This window comes from Abrus precatorius, unplaced genomic scaffold, assembly GCF_003935025.1.
Source record: "Abrus precatorius isolate BTA unplaced genomic scaffold, Abrus_2018 Scaffold8, whole genome shotgun sequence".
Classification (NCBI taxonomy): domain Eukaryota; kingdom Viridiplantae; phylum Streptophyta; class Magnoliopsida; order Fabales; family Fabaceae; genus Abrus; species Abrus precatorius.
This window is the reverse complement of record NW_020874428.1, coordinates 29,925,595-29,940,507: the sequence shown is the minus strand read 5'-3', so window position 1 is coordinate 29,940,507 and position 14,913 is coordinate 29,925,595. Positions and strand designations below refer to the sequence as shown.

General features: G+C 32.1%; 1 protein-coding gene across 1 annotated transcript; it reads left to right on the top strand.

Annotated features, from left to right (window-relative positions):
* Window positions 1–11,182: 11,182 nt before the first annotated feature.
* LOC113874664 (sodium/hydrogen exchanger 2-like) lies at window positions 11,183–14,840 on the top strand. The gene is made up of 14 exons (XM_027512877.1): window positions 11,183–11,404; window positions 11,581–11,699; window positions 11,936–12,033; window positions 12,180–12,239; window positions 12,358–12,404; window positions 12,497–12,691; window positions 12,799–12,845; window positions 12,978–13,044; window positions 13,124–13,224; window positions 13,324–13,425; window positions 13,507–13,645; window positions 13,741–13,803; window positions 13,891–13,974; window positions 14,216–14,840. The coding sequence occupies exons 1-14, from the start codon at window positions 11,183–11,185 to the stop codon at window positions 14,543–14,545; spliced, it is 1,674 nt and encodes a 557-aa protein (XP_027368678.1). The 3' UTR covers window positions 14,546–14,840.
* The last annotated feature ends 73 nt before the right edge of the window (window positions 14,841–14,913 follow it).

Sequence of the window (14,913 nt, the reverse complement as noted above, 5' to 3'; positions counted from 1 at the left end):
TGTGCTTGAAAAAGCTATTTACTCCTTCTCTATCAGATTTAGAACATAGCTATTAGATCTTATTTTCACTCTAAATACATCTTTTCCTTTTGAGTCTTCAATCAAACACCAGTTATCTTCAAATCTTTGAAGGCCTTTTCACAAATTGTGCAACACTAAACAAATTTTGGTCAATGTTACGCACATATAAAACATCAAAGATATATTTCAAACTTGTCAAGCTTTTAATAGTAATGGTTCCTTTCCCTTTAACTGAGATAAAATCATTGTTTCCAATTTTTACTTTGGAGATAGTGATTTTGTCAAGCTCTTTAAAAAGCTTCTTGTCGTTGGTCATGTGGTTTGTATAGCTACTGTCTATTAACCATGAGTCACTAGAACAGTTGGTTGTAGCGAAACATGTTGCAACAAAGAGTTGCTCATCTTTTTGCTCCTCTAAAGTCACATTTGCCTCTTCTGATTTAGACTTGCAGACTCGCTCTACATGTCCCAAATCACCATTCTTTACCGTTGATATTTGGCTTCCACCAACATTTTTTCTTTGGATGATTTGTCTTTTTGCAATGTGGACAGGGGAAAAAGTTCTCACCTTGCTGCTTGTTGGTGCCTTCTAGCTTTTTATTCTCTCATTTGTTGTTTTTGCCACTTTTTGAATTTTGTGCTTTTACACGAAAAACACTTTGTACAGTCTCCTCTTGTCTCATCATTCTTCTTTGCTCTTGGGCCTATAAAGCATTTACCAATTCTACCAAGGTGATGCTTGATAGTTCTTTTGACTCCTTCAATGCTGATATCTTTGATTTATATTTTTTTGGTACAATAACCAGAATTTTTTGAACTATTTTTCATCGAGAAAGTCTTTCCCGAGAAGCTATACTTTATTTGCTATACTTGTCAATCGATCAGCATTGCTTTTAATTGTTTCTGTCTCCTTCATGGTCTGCATTTCGAATTCTCTAACCAAGTTGAGCACTTGTATGCCTTTGTTCTTTCACAACCAGAATTTTTTTTTTAGATAATCTCAAATCTCTTTGACAGATTTGAAATTCATAATTCTTGTAAAAATAATTTTTGACACAGCAGAAAAAGGCAATTTTTTGCCTTTGCCTTTTTTGTCTTTCTCTCCTTATGATACTTCATTTGAGCCACCATTGGATTTTCAGGTAATACAGAAATGTCATAATTTTCTTCTACTACCTCTCAAAGATCCAATGCTTCAAGATGACAGATTATCCTTGCAGCCCATAACTCATATTTCTCACCATAAAAAATTGGTGGTGAACCCATTGTGTATGTGTTTTCCTCCATTGGTGTTTCTCTCAACTCAAGATCCCTCAAAGATAAAGGTTCTTGATACCAATTTGTTGTTTTTATTTGCATTGATATAAAAGGTGAAACGAGTTAAAAAGGGAAACTTAACTTCAAAAATCATATTTTATTTATATGCAATGCAACTATATATAAAACAAATCTAAACCAAAATTGATAGATAAAAACTACGAACAAATTATTTCTAAAAGAAAAGAAAGAAACAAACTTAATAAATAGTCAACATGACTTTTATTTCAAATAGCATAAAAATTGAATCTGCAAATTTATTGGGGTTCCAACATTCATATCATCAACAAATTCAATTCATACCATGATACCAAATTATGCAACTATTTGCATGAGTTTAATAAAGTTCTAATTAATTATAAAGCTTGATTGTAATTTGATTCAGGAACACTTCTTTTTGGGTTAAAGTGCCTCATTGCAAAGAACCCACATAAAGTAATAGTTTAAAAATCTGGTGAGGTATGTATATGATATGTTTGGACAGGGTTGAGAAGGTTGATACGGAACGTGACTTACTATTCTGAATTTCTGATCATTGACGTTGGAATTGATGAAATTCTTCTACACATGGTAGTAAATTTGATAGTTTCAACTATTTTTTTACTGTATGTTTAAAAATCTAATTTCTCAATTAGTTTTACATGAAATTTGTGGCCCCTTATCAGTAGTTGACAAGCTTTTAGTAGCACATGCTGTGTGACTTATTTTGAAGTGTCGCGACAATGTTAAGTTTTGTTTCTTCGTTGAATAGTTTTCTCTTTAATCATGAAACATGAGGACAATATTCTAGTATCTTATTAGCTATTAGTTACTTTTAATGTAATTTTAAACACTTACTAAGAAATATTTTTAACAACTCGTTTTAAATAACATACCCATCAAAACCCCATTTAGATTTCATAAGTTTAAAGTGCACGTTGAATCTTTAACCACCTTAGTGTACATGTGTGCATGCATTGAATTTTTCATTATATATACACTTTTCATATTTTTTTTAAACCGTAACAGTTAAAGAAGGCATCCATTAATCTGACCCTTTTTGTTAATAAGCTAGTATAAAAGATTCATTTATGTTGAATTTGTTTCTTTAAATAAAAAAACAAAACATTAAACTTTTCGATCTTAAATATGTTAATTTAATTCTAAGTAATGGAACTTTCTAGTACTTGAGAGTTAACATGTTATATGTAAAATAACTCCATTTTAAATCTTAAGTGCTGAAAAATTTTCCACATCTTCTTCTCCTACCCAATCCCCTTCTCGAAATGATCAAAAACAAAAAATAAAATTTTCTTTTCACATTCTCATTTTTTAATTCACACTCTCTTTAGACATGTTTTGTTACTTTTAAAAATTAAATTTTTAAAAATTAATTTATAAATCACTACTAGAATCTATTTTTTAGAAGAATATTAAACTCTTTTAAAATTAAATTTTCAAATAAGAGAAAAGGAAATGGAAAGAGAATGATTAAGTAATACGTGGTCAAACCTAGATTCATCTTTTAAGCCGAGTAAACCCATGGGCCAAAGGGACCCATATATGTTTAATCTGAGTGAAATTTAAAATGTTTAAACATGTTTTCAATCGACGAAGTATAATTATTATTTGCATCTTTTGTTCATTCAATTGACTTTTTTGATTCATTAATCCCCACATTTTATATTTTTAAGAACAAACAACAAATTATTTAAATCGTTAAGTATGAATGGTCCAAGGAGTGTGTTTTATCCTAGTTTCCCATATATATGTGCAGATGCTTTTATTGTTTAAACTTTTCTTCACTGATAAGACAAACTCTAAATTGCTAACCTTTGGATGCAACGAGAGCAATTAATTCGAATTGACTTTGGATCTAAGCAGCGCGTTGGAATGGCATCAAGCCACGATTTTCTATAACAATAAGAAAAAGACGTGTGTTTCATAAATGTATATATCTTACAACCATCCATTTGATGCAACATAATTTTTATGTTGTAGGAATGTTTTTATTTTATTTTTATCAAAAGCTTGATATAGTTCCAGAATTCCCATATTAACGATTTGAAGGAGCAAAATCACGCTGTGTTCCTTCAGTAACAACACAAATTAATAACGTTAAACCAGAAATATGGTCAATTTTTTTGTTTTCATACAATAATTTTCCCCACAAGGTTGCTTAAACTTAAAATCCAAACGTTGAAATTACACAACACAGCTAGCTGGGAGACGCGTGGCAAGTAATAAAAACAATTATCTTTTTCCTTTCTCTTTTCTTTTATACAATTCACAGCTTTATTTGACTTATGAACATATAATAAACAGTGAGCAGATAGTTGTGTTTTATGAACTGTGATATATTATTTGATGATCGATCTTTTTATTTTCCGTGCACAATACTTTTGCGATTTTTACTTTTTTTTTTCAAAATTAAAACAATCACAATATAAAGTCGTTAAATATAAAGTGCTCATTGATATAAAAATAATTTAATGTAACTCATGGATGATATTTGAGACAATCTGATTTAATAATAAGATTCTAATGGTTTTCTGTGAAATAATCTCAAAAAGCATTTCATTCCAAGGTTTCCAGCGAGGTGAAATAATTTAAATTTAGATGGGAAAAAAATAAAAATAAAAGGACCCAACATTGGAAGCATGATTAAAAGAGATGATTGTCACAGAATGACCAACAAATCAGGCCTACCTACGCCTTTCAATTCATGTAATTGTCTTGACTTCATCATCCATGCTAACCAAAGCCAAAGAAGATTCGCTGTTTCGTAAATCATATGTCCCAACACCATAATTAGCTGAAATCCGTTAATGACAAAATAAAACAATTGGTGGAGGCATTCAAACCAACAACTTAGTATATATAATTTTGTGGAGAGATGAGGATGTCCTCATGTCCCTGGGCCACCATTGGGCTGGTGGGCCCTGCTCACTAAGGTAGTGCGTGTTTGGCGTTTTGCAATAGTTAAATACGGTGTTAGGAGATTTTTAAAAGACAAATGTTTTAAAAGATTATCTTAATAACCTTTTGTTTATACAGAGAGGAAAAAAGTATTAAAAGGAGGAGTTTTAAAATTGTCGAAAATATCAGTGTAATATTTCTTTTCTTTTCGACTTGTAATGTTTTTATTTTATCAAATCTTTAATCCTATGTAAACAATAATAATAATAATAATAATAATACGAAGTTGACATTGCATGATACTTTAGTATTTAGGTTTTAATGTTAGAACGTATGATGGTGGTGGAAGATTCCCCTGCAACTGGTTAAAGTATGTTGTCGTTCCTAAGCACGACAGTAATCATGGGATTGTTTAATTCATGATGAAGTTGCCACATAGCCTGTGCCTGTGGAATTTTTTTAATGGAGTCTGTACAAACCCACCACTAGCGAGAGCTGGAAACCAGAATAGAATAGAATCGACGATACTCTTAACCCTAAAAGCCAATCCACGACCCACTCACCTTGTGAGATTCTTTTTTTTCATATATATGTATGTGTTAAGAATATTTTAGTAAAAAAATACAAGAAATTTGTTTAATAAGTCTACAACAACGATGTCATCTACTGACTAGTCCAAATTTGTTTAAGTAACCATGTTGACTTACGCATGTGTTTTATGACAGAAAAATCAATAATTTATTTATCTTTTTCTTTTATACTTCAGGTTATTCGGCTGTACAATATTAAAATGAAAACGACATTTAGCTACGTATAATGAGAAATGAAAAGTAAAACATTCATATATAATTTGTTCTGCAAATTTTATGAATAATTTATAAATATCAGAACAGTAGTTATAAACTAACAGCTCAACCAATATGTTAAGCTAAGCTTAACATCATTTAAAATTTTATTGCTTTGAGGCCTCCTATTTCTACAAAGCAATTCACAAATCTGCCATAATAAAGTATTCAACAGAGAGAATAGGGAGAAAGGGAAATGTGTAAAAGTGATCTCTATCTATTATCTAAGAGATATATATATATATATATATATATATATATATATATATATATATATGTTTTGATGGTAAAGCTACGTAACAGAATCAACACATAAAAAAATAACTTTTTAACTAAAAATGAAAATTATTAAATAAAGAAAGAGTCGCATGAGTTTATTAGTGGCTCTGACCCTCTCACAAGCTGAGGAATGGATATTAGACATTCCAAGCTTAGAATGAATACTATGAAATGAAGCAGGAGAAAGAGCCTTTGTGTAAATGTCAGCGAACTAGTAACAGTTTGAAGAGACCTGGAATGCAGCTTTTCGCGCACAATATGGTAATCAATTTCAATGTGCTTCGTCCGTTCATGAAAGACCGGATTAGCAGCTATATGAAGAGCAGAATGATTGTCACAGTATAACAAGGTTGGTTGCTTAAAGACAATCTGAAGATCAGTAAAAAGATAGGTCAGCCATTATACTTCACAAGTAGTACTCGTTAATGCACAGTATTTAGCTACTGAAGAACACCACGTAACTTTTTTTTTGTTTAATAGTTTTCATTTTCAGTTAGAGAGTTAGTTTTTGTGTGTTGATTCTTTTATGCAATTTTTTTAGCTTTACCATCAATATATATATATATATATATATATATATATAGAGAGAGAGAGAGAGAGAGAGATCACTTTCACAAATTTCTCTTTCTTCCGATTCTCTCTCTCGAATGCTTTATTATGGCAGATTTGTAATGGTATCAAAGCTCTTCTAGTAAGAGTTATGTTGTGCCAACTCTGATTCGTTCCTTCTTCTTGTGTAAATCGACTTCACCATCAAAACTTTTTTTCAATTATTTTTTGTAAGATCTATTTTTTATTTTGTTTTCGCTTCTTTTTTGTTCTTGATCGATCTTTTGTTCTTCATGTGTTATGGCGAGTGGAAATGGAGAAACTGATTCTTTTCAAAATACAAGTAATCCATTCTATTTTCATCCAAGCGAAAGTCCAACGACGACTCTTATTTCTCTGGTACTGGATGCCACAAATTACAATGCTTAGAGTAAAGCAATGAAGACTGTTTAAATAGCGAAGAATAAATTTGAATTCGTTGACGAATCAATTGCTTCCGTGAAATAAGGAGATTTAACAATGACTGATTACTTCACACAATTGTGAATCCTTTGGGATGAGATTGATAACTATAGAACTGATCTGGTGTGCACTTTAATCCGCTGTTGAAAGTTAAGGAAAGAAAGAAGCAGGATCAAATAATGCAATTTTTGCGAGGACTTAACGAGCAGTTTTCCAATGTTAAGTCAAAATGATAGATCCATTGCCCTCTATTGACAAGATTTTTGGTTATATGGTACAACAAGAGAGGCAAATCCTTAGTAATGGAATCAATAATTTGAATATGAAAAATAAGACCATGAATAGTATTAATGATACTAGTTATTGCGCTATGCAATATAGCAATAACGAAGGTCATGGATATAGAAGGAGCTGAGGAGGCAAAGGCAGTGGATATGGAGGTCGCAACTGACACCAAAATTTGTACTCATTGTGGACGCACAGGATATACGGTTGATGTTTGCTATTGCAAACATGGCTTCCCTCCAAGATATAGATTTCACAATAATTTTGCTCCTCAACAGAACATTGTTAATAATGTTGCTGCATTTGATTGTGAAGTTGGTGCATCCAACCTCTAGAGTCAGGAGGCCTGTGATATGCGTCTTACTCCTTAACAATATCAAACCTTGTTGCCATTGATTCAACACTCAGACAATAACAAATCTCAGTCTCCCAAAGCTGTCAATTAAATATGTAATTCCGTAGTTAAAGAATCTTCACCTGTCGATAACTTTTCCTATAAAACCAATATGTTTTCTCATGCTACATGGATCACTAATTCAGGAGCAACTGATCATATATGTTGTTCTTTAGCCTATTTTACTTCTTATAAGGATATCTCACCCATTATTGTTAAGTTACCTAATGGACAGCAAGTCAAAGCCACTCATTCTGGAAGCATATACTTCTCAAATTATTTTTATCTTCTTAATGTCCTTTACTTGCCATGTTTTTCTTTCAATTTAATCTCGGTATCCAAACTAGTTTCTTTACTACAGTGCAAACTAACTTTTTCTTCTAACTAATGTGTCATACAGGACCAGAGTTTGAGGACGATCGGTTTAGTTGAGATGATTAATAGATTGTACAAATTAGTGGATCCCGCTCTTTGACATTCTGTTAATGTTGTTGCTGATTTTGACCTTTATACCAAAACTAATATAGATTTGTGGCACTATCGCTTAGGACATCCTTCTCATGAGCGCATACATGTAATGCAAAATTGTTATCCTTCTATTTCTCGTAATAAAGAGTTTACTTGTGATGTTTGTCACCGTGTCAAATAACGAAAGTTGTCTTTCCTTATCAGTGATTCACGAGCACTGACTGCTTTTCACCTTTTGCATGTTAACATTTGGGGCCATGTCTTGTTACTTTTATGCATGAACATCGTTATTTCCTTACCATCGTGGATGACTATTCGGAATACACTTGACCCATACCCATGCGTCTCAAATTTGAAACCCGCACACATCTCTAAAACTTTACTAATGTTAAAATCATACGCATTGACAAAGACATGAAATTTCTAATGCAAGAGTTTTATGCTTCCAAAGGAATTATCCACCAAACTTCCTGTATTAAAACCCCACAGTAAAATGACATAGTAGAATGCAAACATCAACACCTTCTCAATATCATTTGTTCATTTTTATTTCAATCACATCTTCCTTCCACTTTTTGGACATATACTCTCTCTCATGCAACTTATCTAATAAATTGCATTCCTACCTCCTTCTTACTTAACATTTCACCGCATAAAAAACTTCACAACAAATTGTGTGATTTATCCAATCTTTGTGTTTTCGACTACCTATATTACGTGAGTACACTTTCTGTTTACCGAAACAAACTAGAACCTCGTGTTTCACTATGTGTATTTCTTAGTCTCAAATTACACACTAAAAAAAGAGTCACATAAGTTTATTAGTGGTTGTCAGCAATTGTTGCAATTTGTTTTTATCTAGTAGTTTTTTTTTGTGAAGAAATTATATTGATATTAATTTTATACTAAAATAATAAAATGAGATATTAATTATATTGATATTAATTTCATACTACACATTTATTTTCCCTATTCTCTCTTAAATTGTCATTTGATAACAATATCTTATACGTAAAATATGATTATTGATATTAAAATAAGTGACATCCACAGTCCTATTCATATAGTTTTGTTTTATAATGATGTGTATGTACAATTACTTGTTTCTTTATATCTGTGATATAATTACTATACATTACATAATTAAGAATATATAGTTAAAATAGAAAACAGGTTACAGAATATGTAGCAACAAATAATTTTCTGAAAGTTTTACTGCTGATGAGCCACACGTGATGAAGACGTCAACTGATGTAAAAATAAATTGTTATCACAGGTTCTCATCATTTCAATGTGATGTTGTCACGCTCCGATTTGGACATTTTTCGTTAAAATGAAAATTTTCATTTTAACTTTCAGAAGTTTGATTCTTATAATTTCAACTATTTTGATTTTCTCACTTTCAAAATTGAACAAACGTATCCTACTCATAAGTGGTACGAGAAATAGATTATGTATATATATATTTTTAATTATATATATAATGCTACACAGGGTTAATTTTATAATTTTTATTTTTATAAGTCACATGTCACGTGCGTAATACTTAAGCTATTGGTGGGAGGCATACGATTACACATGGGACAAAGCTTGGTTACATTCCTAGTGGTGAAATTACATTTATCAAATTATAATGTAAGACTAAAAAAATGAAAAATGCAAGTGTTTTTTTTTATCTGAAGTCAAAATTTATGAAATATTTTTAATTTAAAAATCCAAAATTAATCTATTTTTACTATTCATATCTGTCACTAACTCAAAAGAATTTGTCTAAGATAAGTTTTGACCATAACCCTATGCTAAACAGATGAATCTCGCGCATGAATTTATGTTTTAAACTATCAAATTCTCTCTTAGGTTATTTTTATTTTTTTACGTAAAAACATACAAGTCTCTATAAATTGATAAAAACATTCTTATCATTTTATTTTAAAAAAAGATTACAAGGATGGAGACAGTTCTATTTGTTCTCTAGAAGAAATTAACTTTATCCCAACGTAATTGGATCATTTAATATACAAAATCAATAACTATTTTTTATTGAAAAAAATCCAGCGTTACCTTTTAACAGTTTCAAGGACATTTAAAATGGTTATTAAGGGTACAGATTAAATTTTTTTTTAAAATATATATTATAAATTATTTTTATTAGATCATAAGCTACAGTAAAAGTGTATTATAATATTTTAACTTAAATAAATTTGTATTCTCCATAAAAAATTATTATATTTAAAACCAATCTTTAAAAATATCTCATTAAAATTTAGAGTAGGTTTGATTTCTCTTTTAAAAAGAGTTTTTTATTTTTTTAAATATAGTATAAATTTATACTATATTTTTTTTTAAAAAAATTCTTTTTAAAAGAGAAATCAAACATACCCTTAGTCTCTAATAAATTAAGTAAAAAAAACTAATAGTTTTATAGAGAAGTAACTTCAATTTTCCTCCTTAAAATTCTTTTTAAAAGAAAAATTAAACATACCTTTAGTCTCTAATAAATTAAGTAAAAAAAACTAATATTTTCACTTAGGAATAACTTCAATTTTCCCCCTTCATAGAATTGTATGCACTTAAAATACCATGCAAAACGATCCCCGATATTCACAAGCGCGTCATTCAATCGAGATGAATGTCTTTGAAAAACTTGATCATGCAGGAATTAGGAACAAAGCGCATGCACGGCACCTTGAAATGAAGAAGATAAACGAAAGTTTTTATGCTAAATAAGTAGCTAGTCAACTAGACAAGTATATTCTCCATAACTCAAATCTACTTCACACTAAAGTCTGTCAGCACTTGTGTTCAAAGTGAGAGGCAACTGAATCCTGGGAGGCTATGCTGTTGGTTAAGCATCAATCACCATCCATATCCACCCATTCTTATGGCCATAAGTTTCCAATTCCTATGCCCTAAAACTTTTATGTCAACTTCAATTACATTCTACAATAAATCAAGATCTGTAAATTTTATGTCATAATTTTATAAATTTTAGAAATATTTATAAACAATAAATACATATAAAAACAGTCTTTATTTTATATGTTTAATATTGTTAGTTATTTCTTGATTTCAATGCACCACATGAATTAAGTAATATAATATTTTTATTAAAAATACAATAAAAGTATATTATGGTAATGATTTACTTTTTATTCTTAAACAAAAGCGGTCCTTAATATTAAAGTTTTCTTAACTTTTGCACATCACAGCATTATAATAAATAGAATTGAAGTATGAAAAGAAAGAGTAAATGAAAAAAGTGAAGAAGAATGGGGTCAGACAGAATGATGGAGATGGCGACGGTGTTGCAGCCTCAAGTGCGAAGTCATGTCTCCCTCTTCCACTGGCAATGGCATGCTAAAAAGTAAGTGTTCCCTACGTTGCAAACCACACCACAACCCTCCATCATCGCTCTTCAATCAACGGTCACAACACAACCGTTTCATCAGTTCTAATTCACAGCTATTAGCTATAGCGAATCCATATATATATATATACGTTGGGTTTACCCCTCTACCTTTTCCCATCTTTATCTTTCCACACTTCTTCATCCTAAGCAATTAATCATTTCAGTTAGACGTGTTTTGAACAGTTGCAAGTTGGTTGATTCATGTAACTAGCTTGAGCTTGATGAGTTAAAGAGAGAGTTAGTTGGTTGATTTGGATGCTGAAGACTGGTGGGGTGGTTTGGAATCTGTTGAAGTTGATGGCTTCTACAATCGGTTTTGGAGCATTGTACGAGAAACTAACGACAGTGATGACCTCGGATCATGCATCAGTGGTCTCAATGAACCTTTTTGTTGCTCTTCTAAGCACTTGCATCATTATCGGTCACTTGTTGGAGGAGAACCGATGGATTAATGAATCCATCACTGCCCTTCTCATTGTGAGTTCCTCCCTACTATATATGATAAATATACCTATACATATATGTATACGTATAGGTCTCTAATACTTGTGTTTTTTATGTAGCTATGTATGAACATCAAATTAAGGAGATGAATTTGAAAGTTGTTTCTTTTTTATATGGGGTATTTTTGTGTGTGTATGGGATGATTGCAGGGTCTCTGTACTGGGGTCTTTATATTGCTTACAACTGGAGGAAAAAGCTCTCATATACTAGTCTTCAGCGAAGATCTTTTCTTTATTTACCTTCTCCCACCCATCATTTTCAATGCCGGGTTAGTTCACTACTCTTGCTTCAATTTTCCCCCATATTCAGCTCTGAATTACAAGTTGGAGCCCCCAAAAAATAAAATTAGTGACATCATAATTTAAACTGCTCTAGGATTTCTCGGCAGTTTAGTAAAACCAATAGCTGTATTCACTGAACTGATACTTCAATCTGAATGGATTTAAATACTGTTGTAGGCTTCTCACTGACTTCAATTGCTGTGTTATTCTTTAATGGTTCCAGGTTTCAGGTGAAGAAGAAACAATTTTTCCGCAATTTTATGACTATAATGCTCTTTGGGGCAGTTGGTACTTTGATATCATTCTGCATCATATCACTAGGTAATCTAAGTATTTCTGAAAAGTCATCGATTAACACTCTTTTTATGAATTAAAAAGTAGTAACAATTCTTCTTCGGTAGTCAACGCCTTGTGATAGTCTATCTCAATTTGTTTATAAATCTTATTTGTTTATTTATTTTGACTAGGTGCCATACACTTTTTCCAGAAATTGGATATTGGTTCCCTCATGATTGGAGATTATCTAGGTTTGCTTAAATTACCTCATTCTTTTTCAGTATTATGTTGGACTCATCTGCAAATTTGGGACATTTCCTTCTTCCCACCTATGACCTATCTCTACTTACCTTAGTCAAATAAATGCAGCAATTGGAGCAATATTTTCTGCAACAGATTCTGTTTGCACGTTGCAGGTATATATATACATCAAAAAGAAACATTGCCAACATTGTTTTTCTATTTTTATATTTTACCAAAAAGATCTTAAAAGGAAAAAATGCTTCAGGTTCTTAATCAAGATGAGACTCCTTTGCTATACAGCCTGGTGTTTGGGGAGGGGGTAGTAAATGATGCCACCTCCGTAGTTCTCTTCAAAGCAATTCAGAATTTTGACCTCTCCCACATTGACTTAACCACTGCCTTACAGTTAATAGGAAATTTTTTATATTTATTCATTGCAAGCACTGTACTGGGAATCTTTGTAAGTTTTTCTCCTACTTTCCTAATTCTGTCTCCTCTTCTCTTCTTTTCTTCCTGTTTGCCTGGGATTATAATTATTTTTTATTACTTAATTAATTTGTTTTTCAGGCTGGATTGCTCAGTGCATACATTATTAAAAAGCTATATTTTGGCAAGTTGATAAGGTTAGGGTGGTTAAGATTTATTATTTTTATTGAAGAAAAAAGAAAGAATTCCATTAATTTTCAGTATGCTTAACCACTACAATTAAATACCTCAGAACTAATTCATTTTCTAACAAATGCTAGGCATTCTACAGACCGTGAGGTTGCTCTCATGGTGCTCATGGCTTATCTTTCATATATGCTATCGGAAGTAAGAATTTTCTCAGGAACTTGGCCACCCTTTTAATGTCACTAATTCCAATATTGATAATTATTGTTTTCATTGGCAGCTATTTTCTTTGAGTGCAATTCTGACTGTGTTCTTCTGCGGTATTGTTATGTCTCACTACACGTGGCATAATGTGACGGAAAGTTCAAGAGTGACAACCAAGTACGCGAAATTCTTCAACATATTTTAATTCGATCTCTTATACAAGATTGGTTCTGAATCTAATGGTATTAATTCACTGATTTAATCACCCTACTGCAGGCATGTTTTTGCCACTTTGTCATTCATTGCTGAAATCTTTATCTTCCTTTATGTGGGGATGGATGCATTGGATATAGAGAAGTGGCGAATTGTAAGTCAAAGGTAAAAGGTTTCTAGTTGAAATCAAACTGCTTCGATATTACTTTGCCAAATATGAAATTAACATTTTGGTCTCTATATTAGTCCAAGAAAATCAATAGGGGTCAGTTCGTTGCTGTTGGCACTTATCCTAGTGGGAAGAGCTGCATTTGTTTTCCCTCTGTCCTTCTTATCCAACTTGCTTAAGAAGTATCAATCTGAGAAAATTGAGTTCAAGCAACAAGTATGTATTTAGTATTTTCCTCCAGTTTCCACTTCTGGGTCTTGATGACTGAGTCAACTTTTGTATTACATTCCTTCCATGATTTTGCTTCGCAGATAACAATCTGGTGGGCGGGTCTCATGCGTGGAGCTGTTTCTATTGCACTTGCTTACAATCAGGTGAAGGAACCAAACTTCATCACTTTCAATTCTTCATCTCTATGGCTGGAGTTAGTCTTTTAACAATAAAATATTTTTCACATGCAGTTTACCAGACTAGGCCATACTAAATTGCGGGAGAATGCCATCATGATCACTAGTACTATCACTGTTGTACTCTTCAGCACATTGGTTAGACACTAATATTTTTTTATCAGCATGGTTTGTGGTAATTATGTCATGTCATAACCCAAATGTTCTTAGTGTCCCACCAGTTGAAAATGAAAAGACAGGGTTCTGTGGTGGGTTTGGAAAAGTGTCATGTTCTTGTTCTGTTAAAGTAATGGTGTTTTATACGTGTAACGATTCATTATAACTTGGAATGTGAAAAAGCCACCAATTATGCTCTTTTTATAACTTTTGAAATGTGCAGGTGTTTGGGTTGATGACCAAGCCACTTGTGAGGTTATTGCTTCCTTCCTCTAAACACATAATCAGCTTACAGTCCCCACCATCGACCCCAAAATCATTCACAGTGCCACTTCTTAGCAATGGACAGGATTCGGGGGTCAATGGTGGCACCCCGAATGGGCCTCGACCAAACAGCTTGAGGATGCTCCTAAGCTGCATTCCTAATCGAGGGGTACACCACTATTGGCGCAAATTTGATGATTCTGTCATGCGGCCTATCTTTGGTGGACGAGGTTTTGTACCTTATGTTCCTGGTTCACCCCTTGAACAAAGTGTTCATCAGTGGCATTAAGATACTGATTATTATGTGATAAATGGTGTGGTATGGGCTTTGGTTGTGCACTTTTGTCAATAGATAGAAGATTTCAACATCACATGATACTGGAACAGAAAAAAGAAGAAAAAGACACGAGTAAAGAAAGAAGTTTATAGGAGGAATGTAAACACGTTTCGGTCATCGGGGGCTTTTTTGTTCCCCCTGATTTTAACACGGGTTGCTTGCTTGTTAGTTAAAATTGTAACTTGATGCTGGTCAGGTGATACAAATTTTTGTGTGTATACGTGTTTTGGTGAAAGGTCTTCACAATCAATACAGGTTTTATTTTGCTTGATTGTATTTAATGTTACATTTTTTAAAAGGGATAATTTTGTGAGTGTTGA

Coding starts and splice junctions, on each gene's coding strand:
- LOC113874664 (XM_027512877.1), top strand. CDS start 11,183: ATGCTGAAGACTGGTGGGGTGGTTTGGAATCTGTTGAAGTTGATGGCT. Junction 12,405..12,496: donor ATTCTGTTTGCACGTTGCAG/GTATATATATAC, acceptor AAAATGCTTCAG/GTTCTTAATCAAGATGAGAC. Junction 12,692..12,798: donor GCACTGTACTGGGAATCTTT/GTAAGTTTTTCT, acceptor TTTGTTTTTCAG/GCTGGATTGCTCAGTGCATA.